Consider the following 18,509-nt stretch of genomic DNA (forward strand, 5'->3'; position numbering starts at 1 on the left):
TTTTATGCTCAGTTCTACTGTGGTTAATTATGAAGCTAAAATAATATTTTATAAAAATGTGAAATGTGGAAAATGCTGTTTATCTCCCATTGTAATTTATTCCAAGATCAGAAACAGGACAAAGTGATAAGTACTTGTTTTTATTTATGCATTTTGTGAATTTCTGTGAAATGTGAAGGAAAATAGTTTGTTAGGAAATGAAAATACACCCATTCTAATAGCTCTATTTTTATTTAACGTATCTTTTTCTAGACAAAAGCTTTGATGATGAAGAGTCAGTGGATGGAAATAGGCCATCATCAGCTGCTTCAGCCTTCAAGGTTCCAGCACCTAAAAAGCCAGGAAATCCTTCAAACAGTGCAAGAAAGCCAGGATCAGCTGGTGGGCCTAAGGTTGGAGGTAATGTAAAGCTATTCAGATTCTAATCAGTGTTCCCAGAAACCTTGCCAGAGAGGCACAAAACAGAGAACTTTGGAAGGTGATGTTTAATTCATGACTGCAGTATTTTTGCAGAGCTGAGAACAGTAAGGGACCCTGTTTTATGTAATTATTCATCTGGAAAGGTGTGTGCATATCTGTCTGTTTTTGTGAGTGTACACTGAGCTTATAAAGGTCTCTCATATTATAAATAAAATTAATGTCTGGAGATAGCATTTATGTTGGTGAAAGGAAAAAATACATGTATATATGCATATATATGTATGGGTGTCTCTGCTGGAATCCACGCTGCATTTATTGTATATATAAATATCCTGTGAAATTCTGGAGAAGGTCTGTGTAGATTAATTTTTTACTGTAGGTCTGCACTGCTTCACGTGGCTAGAAAGGATTAGCCATCACCCAGAGCCTTCATCAGAGGTGTGTGTTACATCTGGATGACTTTTATTATTATTCTTTTAACTGTCAGTATTGTGAAATTGGTTGTGAAAGATAAAATATAAGGGCCAAAACCCTTGGCAGGATTTTTTTGCATGGTGTAGCTTTAAAGCAGTGTATGAGGAATGCTTAGTAATTATGATCTTAGAACAGGGAAATCCGCATTTTTTTAGGGCGGGGGTAGTCTAACAAAAGCAACTGTTTACTGTTAAAGAAGTGGCTGCTTTTTTATGGTTCATGTACACATTCAAAAAAACCCCCCATAATTCTGTGAAAATATACCATGCTTCAGGTTCAGGGTTCTTATGAATAAGTGATTCTTTTAGTAAGGGGTTTTTGTAAGAGTAATTTTTCCCATGTTCCTATTCATGTAATCTCATATGTGATCTGCAAAGCAAATATAAAATTTGGAAGAAAATATGCATGGCAAATAAGCTGCTTTAAATTTTCACATTACTAAGATACAGTTGATGTTTTGAAAATTTATTGGTTTTCAATAGTAATCTTAAGAATTCCTAATAAATTGAAATGATTTCCATAGGGCTGCATCAACACTGTCATAGTGTAACTGAGAATTGATAGGAATATATATCAGAAAATACCACCTAAAAGACTCCATAAAGGAAATTATCTCACTGATATTTATTATTGTTGTTATTATAGCACATAGTAAGTGTTATAAATGAGTAAATATAAATCAATAACTAATTATAATGTAATCACTTTAACCTGAAGCATGGGTGTTTTTTGCATGCAAGACTAACATACATAGTACCAGAACTGAATGCTTAGGATTTGTCTTTATTTCAATATGGGCTTTTAATAATATTTTACTAAATATAGATGGTTTTTAATGTTTTTTTTTTTTGCATGTAGGCTTTCACTTTACATCTTTACATGCTCTGCAGTAAAAACATGGAGATACAAGGTGAAGGGAGATAAGAACAGAATAACCACTCACTGATTTTTCAGTTTATCTGAAAATATAGTAGTAGTAAAGCAGATTAAAACCCAAAAAATTTGTACACTATTTTTTATCTTTTTCCTATATTGCCAAACTTTAAAAGAATTAAAATTAAGCATGCTAAAACCAGAATACTTTGGTCATTCCTTGCTTTATACCATCTCCTTTCAACTGAGGAAAATATTGGGGTGTGTTTACATACCCATCTATTTCCCTTCTTTTTTCATTCTGTAGGATGTCTGTAGTCAGAATTTTAATACATTATTTACAAATCCTGCATCTTCTAGCCTAATCAAGAACATTGGTGTAGATGTCAAATGTATTTCTTAAACAATAAGGTCATAGTCTCTTCCAGAAGTGAGGAGTTTTCTGTAATAATCTTCATATGAACAATGACACTAGGTCAGACAAGAGGCCTGGGCAGTCCACTGTCCCATCTGACAGTGGTCAGAAAGGCCTGCTAGAGACATGTACAGGAACAGGAGAAGTGTCTAGTGGCACACTGTCATTATGGGACAAAATGCTGGCTTTAGAACGCTTTATTCCACAGAGGACCATGGTCTTTAGAGAGCCCAGTTAGGGCATCCTATTCTGTTTATCCTAGAGACTTCCTGGACCTTTCTGGCTGCAACAAAACCTTGATGCTCTTTCACATCCAGTTTCTGTAGGATCAACTTTGCAGATGCCTAAAGGACACCTGTGATTTTTCTCCAGCCTCAAAATTGCCATCTCCATGGAGTACATTTTTAGTTCTGGAAGTTGTTTGCTCTTGCTGATGTAGTAAGAATCTGCTGTATCCTACAGTCCCGAATCCTTGTGCACTCCACTGTATTCCAAGTCAGTAGTCAGTGGGTGTGCCATTTCTCGCCTTTTCCTCATAAGCTGGATGGGTATTTCAGGCTTTCACTGCAGACCTCGTGCTTCTGCCACCTGTTGGTTCTGCTTGTCCCTTTTCTCTGACTCTCAAATATCCATTAATCCATATTCAGATGTTACAGTTCAGCCTTGGAGGAAGGAGCAGCTCCTTTAACTGTGTTGCTTTTTATCTCTCTTCCACAAAAATGTCCAAAGTCATGAAGTGACCTGCAGTTGAAGCAAGTTTTTACTGCAGTTTCTCCTCTTCAGCCTTCTGTGACCAGGCAGAATTTATTGCAGATAGAAATTGTGTTGAGCAAAGACTGAGATTACTGCAAGTTCCATTCATTTAAACTGCCTTTTATATTTTAAAGGATCCCAGAGATCCTTTTCATAGAATATTGCTTGACAAAGGTATATTTTCCTATGAGTTGTAGGTGGCAAAGTACATTTTTTTTCCGTGGGCCCAGAAAGGGTTGGAGGCCACCCTGTCTTGAGGCTAAGAAAATTGAACTCCTTTTTCAAACGAAGGATTTGAAATGCCTTTGGCTTTCTTACCTGCTGACACCTGCTGAATTATACCTCAGATGCCTGTGTGCTTGGCTTTTCATTATATACATCATGAAGATGGTTCTTAAGGAAGAAATGGGTAATTCCACCACTGCCTAGATATGCTGTTCAAGTGAAAGGACCCATCTGATATTAAAAAAAAAAGAATTTCTCACTGTTTTGGGCATTTTCCTTTTAATGTAGGAAACATACTTTGGTGGCACTGGAAGTGCAACGTCATTGTCCAGGAAGGCAGGTAAAACAGGTCTTACATGAGCAATAGCAGTGTCCTACTCAGCCTGGAATTCTCTCTCCTTGTGCTGGGAATGACTGTGCCAGACATTTTCCTATTTGCAGTCGAGATGGGAAGGTTTGTAGAACTTGTGGATTTGCTGACAGGCATGATCAAGCCTGCTGAAGACAGCTTGCCAAAAAATGTACCAGATCAGGCAGCCACAGTGGTTTCCTGCCCTGGGAGTAAAGAATCCAGCAGGCTGTTTCTCCTCCGGCTTTTCTGCTTGGAGATGTTCAGACACTGAGCTTCTTGTTAGTGATGAATGAGAAGTGATAGGTCTTCCACTTAATGGGACAGTGCTTTTTTTTGCATATTTCTTATTCCATGGTCAATGCAGTTTGCCAAGTTAGACCTTTGCCAGCAAGCACACAGCTGATCTACTTACGTCTGATACACTTGCTCTCAGCTCCTCATTCAGGTGGTAGAGCCTCTGGAAATACCTCTTTGCTCTAAAGCCTTCTTATTACTGAGGATGTGCACTCTGTGTCCCGCCCTTGCAGAAATTGGATACTCAGGGGCTTTTTCTTGGCAGTATGGCTCAAACAGCTCTTACTTAATGGTAAGGGACACCATAATTTACAGTAGAAAAGGGCTTGAGTTCATGTCAGCCAGATGAGCTATATTCCTCTCCTAGTGCTGTTCAAGATCTCTCAGAGGTCTTTGGCAAGTTCTCTTGCAAATTTGAAAGCCCTGTTCCAAGTCTTCTAGGGAATTGCCTGCTTGTATATTTGGAAGCTTTATGTAATCTAAGTGTGGGTAGGAAACCTCAGGCTGCCTTAACAAGAAGTCTGGCATCCTCTCTTTTCCCAAAATGTCAGTTTAGGTCAGTAGTCTTCAAAATGGGTTAAATGTAGAAATGGTGATTCCTCAAGAGAGCCATGTGGCCTTTGGAAGAAATGCTTGCTGATGAAATATAATAGTGACAGAAATTTCTGTTAAATTTCTTTTGAATTTTTTTACAAAAACCTCTGTGGGGTGGAGCATTAGTCATAGTGTTGTAATTTGAAACAAGGTGAACTTCATACTTCTTGCAGTATTTTCACCAGGAAGATACTGCATGATATATTTTTATCTGTATTTCATTGGGGTTTTTTTAATCTTTAGTACTTTGGCAGGCTGGCAATATTATGTATTGGTTATTGCTTTACACTGACAATATTGTTACACTTTTTGATGTATCTAATGTATCTGTAGAAATCAAGTAACTGGAAAACCTGGTTGAACCAGGTGAGCAGTTTGGCAATAGAAGGCTGTGAGCACTATAGTAGTGGGATACTATACATGAGGGAACTGTAGAAAGCTGTTCCCAGCTTTAGGAAAATTTAAGTTAGGTTTTTGTATCTGTCATTATGCTTTTCTACCCTTCTCAATAAGATGTACAGATCTTTGTTGAAAAGTATTAAAATGGTGCTTATTTACTTTTTTTTGGCTTGATTTCCTAGCAGAAGACATTTTGAAGCCTTTAGAGGCTTTGGTAGGACAAAATTTAAATGAAAAGGCCCTGCATAAACAAGTGTGAGACTGAAAGATAGGTGAAATCTCAGCCAGTTGAAGTTAATCTCATTAGAACTAGGTGCTGTAGTTAAGAAACATTTGTGTTAGAAGGGCTTCAGTAATTGTGGAACTGTAAATACACAAGGTTAGTGAATGGACTTGAAACAAGATAGAGTCATGTTCACTGTATCGATTGTCTCCAGACTCAAGAGAGTTCTATGTTCACTTGTACAAAAACCAAAAGAATTCATAATAATCAATGCCCACAAGGGTTTTTTTTTAAATTTTGAATTCTGAAGTTCATTCATGTCTCCTCTCTTATTCTTGTTAGCCCTCATTAAGTAATTTCCAAAGTGCTCTATTTGATGTGTAAAATAAACTAGGACTTTTTGGTTTTCCTTGTTCTACCCCGGCCCTTTGTATGATGTAAAGCTGCTCTGAGGTAATATTAGTCAGCAAAGCACCCCTGACATTCTGTGACACTTTGTTTCCTTTTTTATTTCTGGGTGGTGGTGAAATTCAAGGATTTTTCTTCAACATCCCAGCTGAAAAGTCTTTTTGTCATTCTGAGCAGCCTTAGAGATTAGCCTTGGGTGTCAGAGTCTGAATCAGAGAATTTGTTACAGAATGCCTGTTTGCTTCCTTTTCCCCACAGTTAATGTCAATTAACTTCCATCCCAGGAGATCCTTGCCCATGGAATTGCTGGGTTGCAACCCTATGGTCATGAACTGCAGCTATTTTAACCTAATACAGAGTTCAGGGAGGTAGGAGGACTTTCAGCTTTCTGTGTTCCCTGAGAGTTACTGGATTTTGTTGTTTATTCCCGTGAATGGCATTTGAGGTTAGGGATCCCTTCCATACGATCAGTCCTCTGTTCTCCTTGGACATTATAAATGGTTGTGCAATCACTGGGGTTTCCATTCCTGTAGCAAATACCTTCCTTTGAAGCTCTCTTCAGGAGGGGGATTGAAAAACCCATCTTAGCAAGGCATCTGAATGAAAACAAACAAACATGATAAATTATGAATATATCTATATGTATACACACCTATACATATACCTTTAGAAAATATGTCTATGTGTCCATAACACTGTTCATTAGTCTCTCTGGTTTCTGTGTGTCACTGAAGTGATAGCTCATACTACCCTATTTTTCACTAAATTTCTAGAAGTTTCAGTTAAATTGTAGGATTCATTATGTTGGTATAAGCATGATATAATATCAGACAGTCATTTCCCAAAAGGCTCATAGTCTGGAAGTCAGCTTGTAAATGGATAAAATAGGGAGAGAGTACCAGTGGAGCACAAAAGAAGAGGTCTGGAGATAAAAGCACACCACAAGATGTAGCCCAGCCTGCTTGTGACATCTCTGCCTGGGGTTCTAGTCCCAGACATCCTACTGGCAATCATGGTTGTACCAGACAGTGATGAGAATAAGGAAGACAACCCAGCCCTTGTTTAGCTGCTGACGCTGAGTACCGACTATTTGAAGCAATAGGAAGGGGAAGCAATTTGTTTGTATTTTCATGTGAGTTAAACTAGAAGAAAAAAGAGGAAGGAGGGAGGAGGAAAGTGGACTAAAATCAGCTGACCCTGCTGCTTGGAGTCCTTATGGACTGTGACTGTGTTGAAGAGTAAGCAAAGACAACCATTCCAAACAACTGTTCTTGTATTGCTGCTTTGTGGAGTAGCAGGTGTGATTCCTCTTCATAGGGGTGGTGTGTTGGTGTGTGGGAGAAGAGGCTTAAGAAACTTGTTTCATTTCTTTTGACAATGGTATATGCTTTCAAACAGAGAAGCAGGGAATGGAATTTATTTTTGTAATGTAAGTATTTGCACCTGTGTTGGAAATTATTTTTTGGAACGTATAAATTAAATTATTTTTACAGTGTAAGAGAAAAAACAACACTTCAAAGTCAAGTTACTCCAACCTTCTGTCTTGCCCTAGTGAACTTCTAGAAGATAAAAATGTATTATCTAGAACATGCAAAAATGGTAATTCTGTAGTTTGTGGTGACAGGTGGTGTGAATTGTTGTTATTAAAGTGTCTGTTTAAATTGTTCCAGAATGGAATACACAAATGGATACTGACAACAGTAATGAAAATTCTATATTACTGAAACTATTACGTCACAGTATCTCAAATCATTCTGTTTTGGCATCAGAATTACAGATGGTATAAACCAATTGTTTGTGTTCCTGCTTGCTCTCAGTAATTTCTGTAATGTAAAATAATTAGTGCAATTTTCCCCATTCAAATGTAAAACTAGGATCAAATTAAAGTAAAATGTAAATAGGTTATTAGGAAGTTACATTAAAAACTGAAAATAAGACTAATGCTATCACATTCATAAAATTAGCATAACTTCCAAACTCACCTGTTGAAACTGAACAAATGGGCCAGGGTCACAAATGTATGTCCTTTTAATTATTTATGAAAACTGAGTGCCAGTAGAGAAAAGAAATACATGAGTGCTTTGAAAGATTACCATGGGAGCGTGAACATTGTGCATGAGTAGAAAGATGACTGGATGAGCTTCCAGTTGAGTAGAAACCAACATTAATCCATTTGAGATAAGCCTAAAAAGTCAGGCATCTCTGTTCTCGCTGCTCGTGGAACTGCTTGTCTTCTTCCACATCCAGGCTTTGGTCTTACCTAATGTATGCTGTCTAAACTTTGTGCTAAGTATAGCACTGTTATTTTCCTTGTTTTGTAATATTTGTATTTACTGTGTGCTTGGTAAATGTTTATTAATTCAATTGATTGCCACAGCATATCTGTCAAGAGCTGGTATTATTAATCTTTCATACCTGTGAAACTGTGTACAAAGGAATTGACGCTAAACTTGTTGAAACTATGTATTCAGTGTTAAGAATCAGCTTCAGACATTACTGACTAAGTTTCTTGAAGCATGTTATATTCAATACATAATTCCAAAGGAATTTGTGCACTCAAGAGTAGCTTCAAATTTTACCGTATGCATGCTGGTGCTGTCATCTTCAGTCCACCTAAGAACTATTTTGTGCTTCCTCTTAGTACAGGAGTCCTATATTTGTACCTGATTAACATGCCACACCTCAAAGCTTGAGATGTGCTATCCTAATAGTTGAAAATCTGGCACCACTTTCTTCCTTGTAAGTGCAGCTCACTTCTAATTTCTGCTTGTCCCTCCTGCTCCTGTTCTCTCATGGGGTGTATAATTGTATGGAGAGATCTGCTTAGCATCTCAGCCCTCAGAGACAGCACACTCACTTCATGAGCAATGTCTCTGGCATGTAAGAGGAATGTTTTAATGGAACAGGCGCAGTACAGGTGGGCTGTTTTGGGAAGTTCTCTACTTCTACTGTCTGCCAAATTTCTAACATAGGCAGATAAAGTAAGGAATACAAGGTATTGTAAAAGTATTTCAAGATACTGTGCTGTTTTGTTCAGTTTATGCTGCTATTCCAGTTTGAATGACTTTCTTGGTGCCTCAGGGATGATGACTTTTGGCATTGGAGGAAGTGGGGTGGACAAGTCAGTACAGAGTGAGTGTCAGTCACTGGGGCTGAACATGACAGAATTCATCTGTCAGTTTCCTTAAAGTGGGCTTTATAGTGAATGCTTTTCTGTTCTGCTTAGTCACTTGAATTATTTTCTAAGCTGGTTAAAAACAACAGGAAGGCTTTGCCAGTGGAGATGCTGGGGGAAAAATAAAAGGTTCTTTTGGATTTTTAGATCTGATGATTTAAAAACATTTTTCTGAAATTCATTTCAAAAACTCTGGTGGCTTGTGTTGGAACAACTGAATGGGTTTGCTGATACTAGTTGCCTACCTGGGTGTCTTTGTCAAAGGCAGTTCAGCTTCAGTTAGAGGCATTTTAGGCTAAGTTACTGAATCATGAACTGCAGTGGCCCATGGGACAGGTACAGGTTCCTTTTGCTGTTCTCTCACTCTCCTGTTTCCCTATACGCAGGTAATAACTACCATAAGACAAATGTGTTGGGCAACCCAGTAAGTTAATGTCCCAGTGAAGTTCTATTTGTGAGGTTTCTCTGGTAGGCAAGGTGTGTGCTTGCAAAAGTTTATAATAACAGAGAGGTTTTGGAGAATAGGGAATTACTTGTTTGCAGATCAGATGCTGCTCTCTCGGGAAATGGACACAAGGCACCTGAAATTTAGTGATGAAAACTTCTATCTAAGCTAGGATCTCTGCAGCTCTTCATAGTTTAGTCTTCCCCAAAGCTTTATTGGCAGAGTTGTGGCGATTAGCAGCATGATCTGTTTCTTAACTTGTATAGCAAAGCCAATAAGTGATGCTGACAGTATAAGTTACTTAAACTAACATAATTTTATCTAAGTTGGTCTAATTATATCCAACCTGTAGGATTTACAAGAGTAACTATCTGAAACTATCGTTCTTGTTTAAAAAAATAATCTTGTCTAATGTTGATCCAAGTGGTTTTTACTTGAGCAACTGCTGCTTCTTTGTTGCTCTCAAATGTTTTTCTGACCTGAGGCAAACTGAAAGCATCTATATACTAAGTGACTGTCACTCACCTGAAGATGAAAGAACACCTTTGTGCTTCATGAAGATACTTGAGACTGAAGAATACTTATTTGCTAGTTTTGTGAGAGGTTTTATATAGGTTTGTCAGTTGAAGTTCACAGATCAGTTTTTGAAACATGTAAATAAGAACATTTAGAATGTTAGAATGTGTTAATACAACAAGGTCTCTGTGCACAGTATATCAGATAGCTTTAGCTAACTCAGTAGTTTAAAACCTGAAGGGAATTTTCAAAACTTCTCAGTCTCCAGCCAATTTTCTGAACATTAGGTTCCTGTTTTACAGAACCAGACTTATGGAAAGATGCTATTCTAGACTATTTTTGTAATCTTATGATACCTGGAAAGATGAAGAGAGTCCTTATGAGTTACTGAGATTGAGATCGGTCTGTACAGGAGGGTAGTATCACAGTCATTGCCTTAAAAGTCACCCTTGCCATCTCAGAGGTTGTAATTCAGATCATGAAGCACTGGAATTTCCTTCCCTGGCCCCCAACAGATACCACTTTAAAAGTAAATAATAAGGCCTGACCCAAGGATAAACAAGTAGATATTGCAAAGACTGAGAGCTACAGAAGATTCAGGAAAAATCCCAGTTACAGAGACTAACAGACAACAGAATGCACATTCAAAGAATTAAATATGACCTTTGCAACATCTGCCCACTATGGCTGGGAACAGAATGTGGTTATTATTGCAAGTACCATGCTGAAGAAACAATTAGGTTTTGTGCCTTCATCATTGATAGGGTTGTTGTGATCTATTATTTATAGTTTGTGTGTGTGCACTGGCTTGTTTGTTTATCTTTGTTTGGTGTCAGCAGTTTCCTTAGATCCACTCCCTGTCTTGTGAGAGATGCTGTCCATTTCACCATGTAGCTTCTGCAGTTGTCCTTCCTTGAGTTCATTTTGTTTAAGTATTGCTCTATTCCCCTCAGCCTATACTTAGACTTTCAGCAGCTGTACTTTTTTACTGCCTGGTCTAATTTCCTTCCTTGTCTAACTCATTCGTATCCTGAGTCAGCTGCTGGATTGTGCTGCCTTGGTGTTTGTATGGCCCCACAGTGAGGCAGACTAGGGAACTTGCTTAGTGAAACTATTCATCTTGGCCAGTTTATTTTATTCTTGGTTTAGCCCCTCCCTTTAGTGACTTAGTGTTCAGCTGTACCAGTGCTGGAGTGAGAGAGGTCAGTAGGAGTGAGTGGGAGTTGCCAGTTAACCTATTATATGAAAAGCTGAGTAAGTACTTGAGCTTATCCTGGCCATTTATCCCACGCAGAGCTGAAGCTGCTGTCTGTTCCTAATTTACAGCTGATTGTTGATTAACCTACAAAGCCAAAAGGGTAACAGTAATTTTTTCTTTCAGTTCAGAATGAACTGCATCTTTTGCTTCAGTCTCTGATAGGTAAGAAATGAAGCTTTTGAACTAGGTGAGACAAAGGCAAAACATTTTGTTGTCTTTCAGAGAAAAAAAAATGTACTACCCATCATTTTACTGTAGGTATTTTTAAGTAAGATAATTATTGCCTACAGTTAGAGTTTTCTGAGGGATAAAAGAAATCTGAGAAACAGTATCCCTTTCAGAGTTTACTAATTGTTAAATTGTGATGCATGTTGTATCAGAAAATAGTTAAATTTTTTAAGGGAAACATTTTGAGAAAAGGATTTAGGAACAAAATGTGAAACTGCTTTTGAGTATTTGTTACTCCTAAGTGTCTATACCCTGGAATTCCCTTTTTTCACAGGGAAATTTTTTGTTTGACATTTTTGTCAAAAGACTTATGAAAGTAGAAAAAATTAATTTGACTAGTAAAGGCCTGCTACCAAATAAAAATGGAACAAATTTTTTTGTACTTTTAAGCCAGCACTTGTATACTTTATTTAACAGTTAGACATGCTTTGAATAAGCAGTTCTCTTTTTCAAAACGGGAATACAAGTGCAAAATCACATCAGCATCTTTGTTTTTCCATATTGTTTTGTCATCTCATGATGTACAGATTTGTATATAATACTGGGGAGAGCATCAAGGCAATAAAGCAAGTGAACATTCCAAAGTTGTGATATATTGGAAGTATTTCAAGTGTTTTAGTCTGAAGAGGGAAAGAACTCAACCACAGGAATTAACTCCTGGGTGAAAAAATTGATTTCACAAAAGGCTGGGTAATTCCCTTGCTTGCATACAGTACCCTTTCCGGTGTTGAGTTATTCCCAGTGCTGAACTCAGCCTTATGACTGCAATAAACTGTCTTCAAAAAAAGACTCCTAGGGCCTTGCTAAGTGTTAGAAACCTTTAAGTATTACTCATGAAAGTGTCATCTCTGTTAGCAGTCTGCAGGAAGTGAGGGATTTTTTTTTTGCCTCCATTTCTAGACTCATTGAGCTTCAGTTTAAAAAACAAAACAAACCTGAAAATACACACACAAAAAAGAGAAACCTGTCAAACTCCCACCACTCACTGTAAAACTGCGAGGGGCTTCAGGTGCTATGATATGCTTCCATTTCAAGTCTGTCTGTTATGTTTGGTATATCCTCACCAGCTTCCTGAAGTGGAACTGAGGCTTCCAGGGCTCTATGGGAGTTTATCTAACTAAAAGGCTTGAAGGATAAGAAAAAGTAAAGGTTAGGAATGAAAACTAACAAACAATGTGGATAAATGTCTTGCATGTATTTTTATTCCTCTCCATGAGAGAATTTTTTCTTCTTGGTCTCAGCTGAAAGAAAAAGCTCAGTTGGATTTAAGTCCAAAGACAGGGTAATATAATTACCCAGCTGATGTGGCTTTGAATTTTAGCTGCACTTAAAGATGTTAAAAATGCAGTGGGGTTAAAGCCCCCTAGAATTGTTTATAGTATTCTTGCCTTTAGGAACGTGGTAGCTGAACTTGTCCCTATTTGGTCAAAGGACTGTGTGTTCCCTGGGGAGCCTTGAACATGCACTGTTCAGTGGAAGGAATTAATACTAGAGAGAGATACAAGAAATTTGTAATCACAACCTTGGTCTGAGAAGGTAAGCAACAAAACAGCTTATATGTGTCCTCTGTCAGATATATCAGTTTGGGATCTGGAGGCAGCACTGTCTGAAATTGAGAATTTAGTAAAGCTCTGGTGTTGCTTTTGTGGAGGAGAGTCAAGCCTTACAAAAGCATGAGAGATCCTTTGAAGGCATCTGCATGTGTATGACTGTTATGTATCTTGTGAGCACAGTAAAATACTTTCTCCTGAATTGGGAAACAGCAGGTGGAGTTCTGTCATTTTTTGATTGTCTCTACAGAAACAGTGACTTGGTAAACAGACTTGGTAAAAACACTTACAGAGAGATTAAAAGGGAAAGGGAAAAATTGAACAGTATTTTTCCTCTTTAAGCAGTGTGGACTTTTGACTTCTATACTATATGAAGAAAAGTTACTTCATACTTTGTTCTGGTATGCATATGTCATCATGTAGTTGAGGAGAAGGATCAGTGAAATAGAAGTGAAATGTGGTTTACAGATAACTTTGAACCATTTTTTTTTTTTTTTACCAGTCAACAAGATAATAAAACAACTTTTGGAGAAAGAAAATTGGATTGTAGATGTGAACTAGTTGTTAAAACTCAGGAAGATGGAGAGTTCTCTGTGTCTGGACTATGTCAAATGGATTTTAAATAGTAGTCTGTCCCTCTTCTTTCTCTTTTTGAAGTAAAAAATTGTTATTCTTTGGATAAAGGATTTTCCTTAATCCTCAGGAGGCATTACTAGATGATGTTCAGATGTTAGAAATATCTGTCATGTAATACATGCTGTTTCCTAATTTTAAAAGTGATACTTTAGGGTGGACTGAAGGTGACAGCATGTACTTACTTAGCAAGGGCAACTTCATCTTCTTTTAATCTTTATGACGTGCAGCAGTGAGCTAGAAATACTTGCAACCCAAACATTTTTCTGTGTTTTTGTGTTCATGGCCTATATGTGTCAATTTGTAATGTTTCTGTAGTTCATTCCCTAGAAAAAAAAAATTGGTAAGTAAAGGATGGGAATGCAAAGTACTTTTTTCCCTGTGTTAGCATAGGTATTTGTGTATTTATGTAATTGAATAATAATACAGAACTTTTATAACCTTACTTTTCTATTTACTTTTCACGAGTAGGTATTGTATATTGACTCTCTTTTGTTTCCATGAGATTTAAATGTCAGAGTATTTATGGCCAAACAAATGAGGTTATGATCTGAGCATCAAAGCAGCTGTTTGTACCACCTACTTTAATGTGGTGCCTCTGGGCCAAATTATTGCTTTCAAGGTGTCTCTCCACAAAATTCTGCTCTGACAAGGATATTCTCCCTTTGAAGAGCTGTATAAGTTTGTGTGGCAGAAGGGTGTGTTCTGGGTGTAAATAAATCTTTCTCTCTTCATTTTTTTTTAGCTGGTCAAATAGTCATTAACTTTATGGGTTTGTTCCCTCTACTCTCTGGAAGGAGAAGAAATAGGTGGTTATAATTTCTTTTTGCTCTTCTGGCTACCGCTGGCAGTTGTGACAGATGGTGTTGGAGATACACACATTGAAATGTGTTGTGTACAGCATCTCTTAGCAGCATCCTTGAGCTAAGGCACTCAAAATCTATTAGATATTCCTATATCATACTGCAGGTACTGTGTTCAGGTTCTGTGTTTTTACACTAATGAGCCACAAAGGTATATGAGAGATCTTGTTCTGCACAGCAGTGTTGAGATCTAGTAAGTTTGCCACCAAATTTGTAGAAGTAGTGCACCCTCGTGCTTCCAAACTGGACATGTATACAAAGCCAGCAGGCATAATTTCCTTCACTAGAATTAAGAGATCAGGGACTGTAAACCACGGTTCTTCGAGTGCAGCCACCAAAAATTTGATTAATCAAGAATTCCTAGCTTTTTGTTCTTGGTTGACCATTCAGCCTCTTATATGCTTTTTCTTTATGGTTTGTATTTGTTCTGTAGTTAGTGAAATATTTGTCTTCTCTGTGTGATGCCTCCATTTCATTCTGCCAGTTAGGAAGGACATTCTGCCATCTACCCTGTAGGCCTCACTCTGAAAGAGGCACTTGTTCCCAAATGCTCATTTGCTATGACAGATTATGTTTTTCCTTTCAGAAAGGAAATGTTCAACAGGACTGATTCCATGTGGTTAATATGTTTTGTCATATTACCTTCCTGATGCAATTATTGAAGATACTTAAGGATTCTGCCAAGCTTCACCTTGTGCTTGGAGTTCTAGACTTGTAGCATAGCCTGGATTTGATGACCTTTGATTTGATAGCAAACTTGAGCTCATTTCTTTAAAAAGGGGGCTTTCTTGATAAACTGAGTTTTTTCAGGAGAGCAAAATCCAGACATTGTTTTCAGGTAGTTTTTTTGCTTAGAGTTGTCTTAGCTTCTAAGACAAGATGTTAATAAAATTTGCAAGGTATACCAGTGTGAAACCAGCAAGTTACCTGTCAGTATTCTTCCCTGGTCTTAAGACTAAGAAATGTACCTCACACTTCCTAGCTTCATGTGAGCATACTGGAAAAGACAAAAATCAACCCCCAGACTTTTAGGGTTGATTACTTAAGGCACATATGTTAAGATGAAAATTCATCCTGAGGAATTCCATTTAGTGATAAATAGCTCTTGCTCTGGTAAATAATTTGAAATTTGGGGTTTTATTTTAGAACATTTTTATTGTGAGGGTGCAGGTCTCAGAATCAAATGCAAACTGCTGCTAGAGGATTGTTATACAAAACATGTTTCCAGTTAGACACAAAAATAAAAATTATTGCACCATTAAAGTTGTCAAATTGGAAATTACTTGGAATTGCTCATTTGGGGTAAAAAAAAGGTCATTTATTTTCTTATGGTGAAGTCAGAGTTCAAAGTCTTGTGATTCTACACACAATGTACAATTCTACACAAAAATGCAGCATTTTTGTAAAATATATTAAATGTTTGAAAGTAGGTATGGTGAAAGACGGCTGTAAGAGATTTCAAACCTTGATGTATATTACATCCTATTTAACAGTATTTTATGTTTATTTAGGTTCCTCTAAAGAAGGAGGAGCTGGAGCTGTGGATGAAGATGATTTTATTAAGGCATTTACAGATGTTCCTACTGTACAGGTAAGATGCTGTGTATATTCATGTTTGTCTTCAGAAATATGTTATTTGCAATAATGGGTTAACCTGCTTTTTAAATTTACATAATTTTATATTGTTCTAAGCAAGCATCATTACTTTTCCCTCTGTCTGACCTTAGAGTCTCCATGGAAAGCTCTTTATATTTTCCCAGGAGTTACCAAAAAAAGTGCCACCTTTTTTTTTACTCTCCTACTAATTATTACCACATTGTGTTTTGGCTAAAATGCCTTATTACTTTTCTCAAACTTTTTCAGGGAACTAGTGAAAGTAATTGGATGTTTTAGTAAGAAAAAGATTACCATGATGTTTGGAAAGTTTGGGGCTAAAATTTCAAGGCATAATCAAGTAATAATAATATAGGCAAATAATTTAAACAGCAAGAATTGTATTTTCAAATTCGCCTGAATTGTAATGATGTGTGTCTGGTATACATGTCCTTATTCTAGTAATACTTAAAAAATTATTCTAGTGCCTTATTTTCATACTAATGAACTTGTTGGATTCTGAGTTCTTAATTAAGAAGATCAGATTTGAATTTCTATTCTTTTAGTGTGGGAATTGCATGTATTTGATACTTTCACATAGTTGAGTCATTTAATATTTGTGTAGTGTACGAGGGCTAGTTTGACTAAGTTTTCCTTGAGGAGCTGAGGTGTGGAACACAACCAAAATCTCAGTAAGCCATAGTTGCCAAATGACAGAAGGATTTTGTAAGACTCCCCTTTCCTGATATGTACTTTTGTTCTATTTTTATTTCCCAAGCATAGTTATTTGTTAGATCTGCTTCTGCAGGCAGCAATACTGTCTGCTTTCATGAGGGAGCCCTCAATCTCCATTATCCCTGTCACATCAAGGAAGTCTTTGTCTAACACTGTAAGAGCTTTATGTATCTCTGCCTCTTCTGACTGTGTTAAGAATTCTTTGGAGGATAAAAACATGCAGCTCTTAATATTGTTTATCCCTGTTACGTTGAACAGAGCCATGTTCCACAAAACAGAGAATATGATGCTTGTAGTTCAGTGCCTTAGTGTGTGCAGTCCCAAGGACAGAGTCCCACACAGAGTTCTCTGATTACTCAGGCTGGTTGGTAACACTGCAGGAACAAAACTGGGGTGACCACAGGACATAGACCAACACATGTTATTTTCTGTCTGACTGCTCAATGGCCTAGGAAGGCAGGTCATTCTCTAAACTGCAGGAGATAGAGGAGAAAGACATTTGTCTTTACTAATCTCCCTCAAACTGAGGTGAGGAGGCAGGAGAGAAATGTGTGGCTGACTCCAAAATTACCTACTTGTTGCATGGATGAGCACACAAGAAAAAAACATTTTTTTTAGTGTCCTTAGGAATAATGACTTCCTTGCCAACTTCCTGCTTCTGGTTGTGGACAGTCTCTGATCTTTCAGAAAAAAAAAAAACCAAAGCAGATTTTGTGTTTTGCAGCCGTGTTAATTGTTAAGGAAGTGGGAAATTTCTGTTAGACTTGTGAAGAAAGAATGTTTATGACCTACAAATATTGGTAGTTTACCAATAATTATTCTAAAAGCATAGGACAGCATGAGGAGAGAGAGATGTTTGGATGTTACTGGGCCCATTCCTGTGTCTCTTCTGTTTTCATTACATTTATGGGTTTGAGTAGTGGCTTCAATGAAATTAAGAAAGGAAAACCAGATTCAGTTCTGGATCAAGATTAAGTGCATTTGAATTAGTCAAATAAATTGAGATTACTTAATCTGTAGGTATGTATTAAATCATCCTTAAAAGTCTCCAATGGTAGATCTGTCTTTCCAGTAAGCTGTTCATACGATTGCTCATCTTTTTTTAGCAATGTCATGTTGTTTACCTGTACCCAGTTTTTAAATCCCCATATTGAAAATACTTTCCATCTGTACAGTTATTATTCCTACTTGTGTTTGAGCTTTTAATTTTTCTGTCTTTGATGTTACAGTTGCCTTTAATGAGGTGTGTTTATGTTGCCCTCTAATGGATAGCAGCAGTTTATGAACAAGATGGGTGATTTTAGATGTAGTCTGATGGATCTGTGTGCTCAAAAGTACTGTAGTGACAGGATTGTGCACTCATATTCAAGGTTACAACCACCCTGTTTTTACAACTTAAGCCTTTGCTGAAACAGAAGAAAATCCTGTGTTCAGATTATTAGGAATAACTCCCATTAATAGCTAAAATTTGTTTGAAAGAAGTTCAGTTCTTTTTATAAAGTCTGATGTGGGAACTTGTGAGCAAAAAATGCATTATGTCATTGTCTGAACACATAGTTTCATCTTAAAAGTGTAATTAATTGAGGCCTCCTAAAAGTGTAATTAATTGAGGGCAGAGAGAAAAGAAATTATTAGAATATTACTTTTTATTCATGTGAAATTAAGGTAGGCTTAATTTCAGGATTTTTCAGTGGAATTATGGTTTTCATTTCATGACAAAATAAAATTATACCACTTATTAAATTCTACACTGCAATGCCAATTTGAATATTCCTAAGTTCAGTTCTGTTTGTGCCAGGTAATTCAAGAAAAAATTCAATTCCTTGCCTGGAAATGCTAATGGGATGGACATTAACCCATTGTACAGTTGCTTCTGTGTTTGCCTGGTGCCCAGCAGGTTTTAGTCTTTCAGCAATAACTATACTGTACAACATGGTCTCTTATGACACAGAGGCTGACAGCAAAAAAGTTATATTTTCTGGATTTGCTTAATGAAACAGCTTGCCAAAGTTTTTTGTACCTTGACCAGGAGTTCAGACTGGGGTTTGAGTGTGCATTGAACAGTCCTCAGTTAGATGCCACC

The 18,509-nt window shown here is 37.1% G+C and overlaps 1 protein-coding gene across 34 annotated transcripts in view; it reads left to right on the top strand.

The window, feature by feature from the left end:
* CLASP2 (cytoplasmic linker associated protein 2) overlaps positions 1 to 18,509 on the top strand; it is a 145,761-nt gene that overhangs the window by 57,024 nt on the left and 70,228 nt on the right. For all 34 annotated transcript variants that reach the window (XM_054515117.1, XM_036405153.2, XM_054515121.1 and 31 more), the window contains 2 exons: positions 253 to 399; positions 15,610 to 15,689. In XM_054515117.1, coding sequence (XP_054371092.1) covers positions 253 to 399; positions 15,610 to 15,689 — 227 coding nt within the window. The remainder of the gene's footprint in view (positions 1 to 252; positions 400 to 15,609; positions 15,690 to 18,509) is intronic.

The sequence above is a fragment of the Molothrus ater genome, chromosome 1 (assembly GCF_012460135.2).
Source record: "Molothrus ater isolate BHLD 08-10-18 breed brown headed cowbird chromosome 1, BPBGC_Mater_1.1, whole genome shotgun sequence".
Classification (NCBI taxonomy): domain Eukaryota; kingdom Metazoa; phylum Chordata; class Aves; order Passeriformes; family Icteridae; genus Molothrus; species Molothrus ater.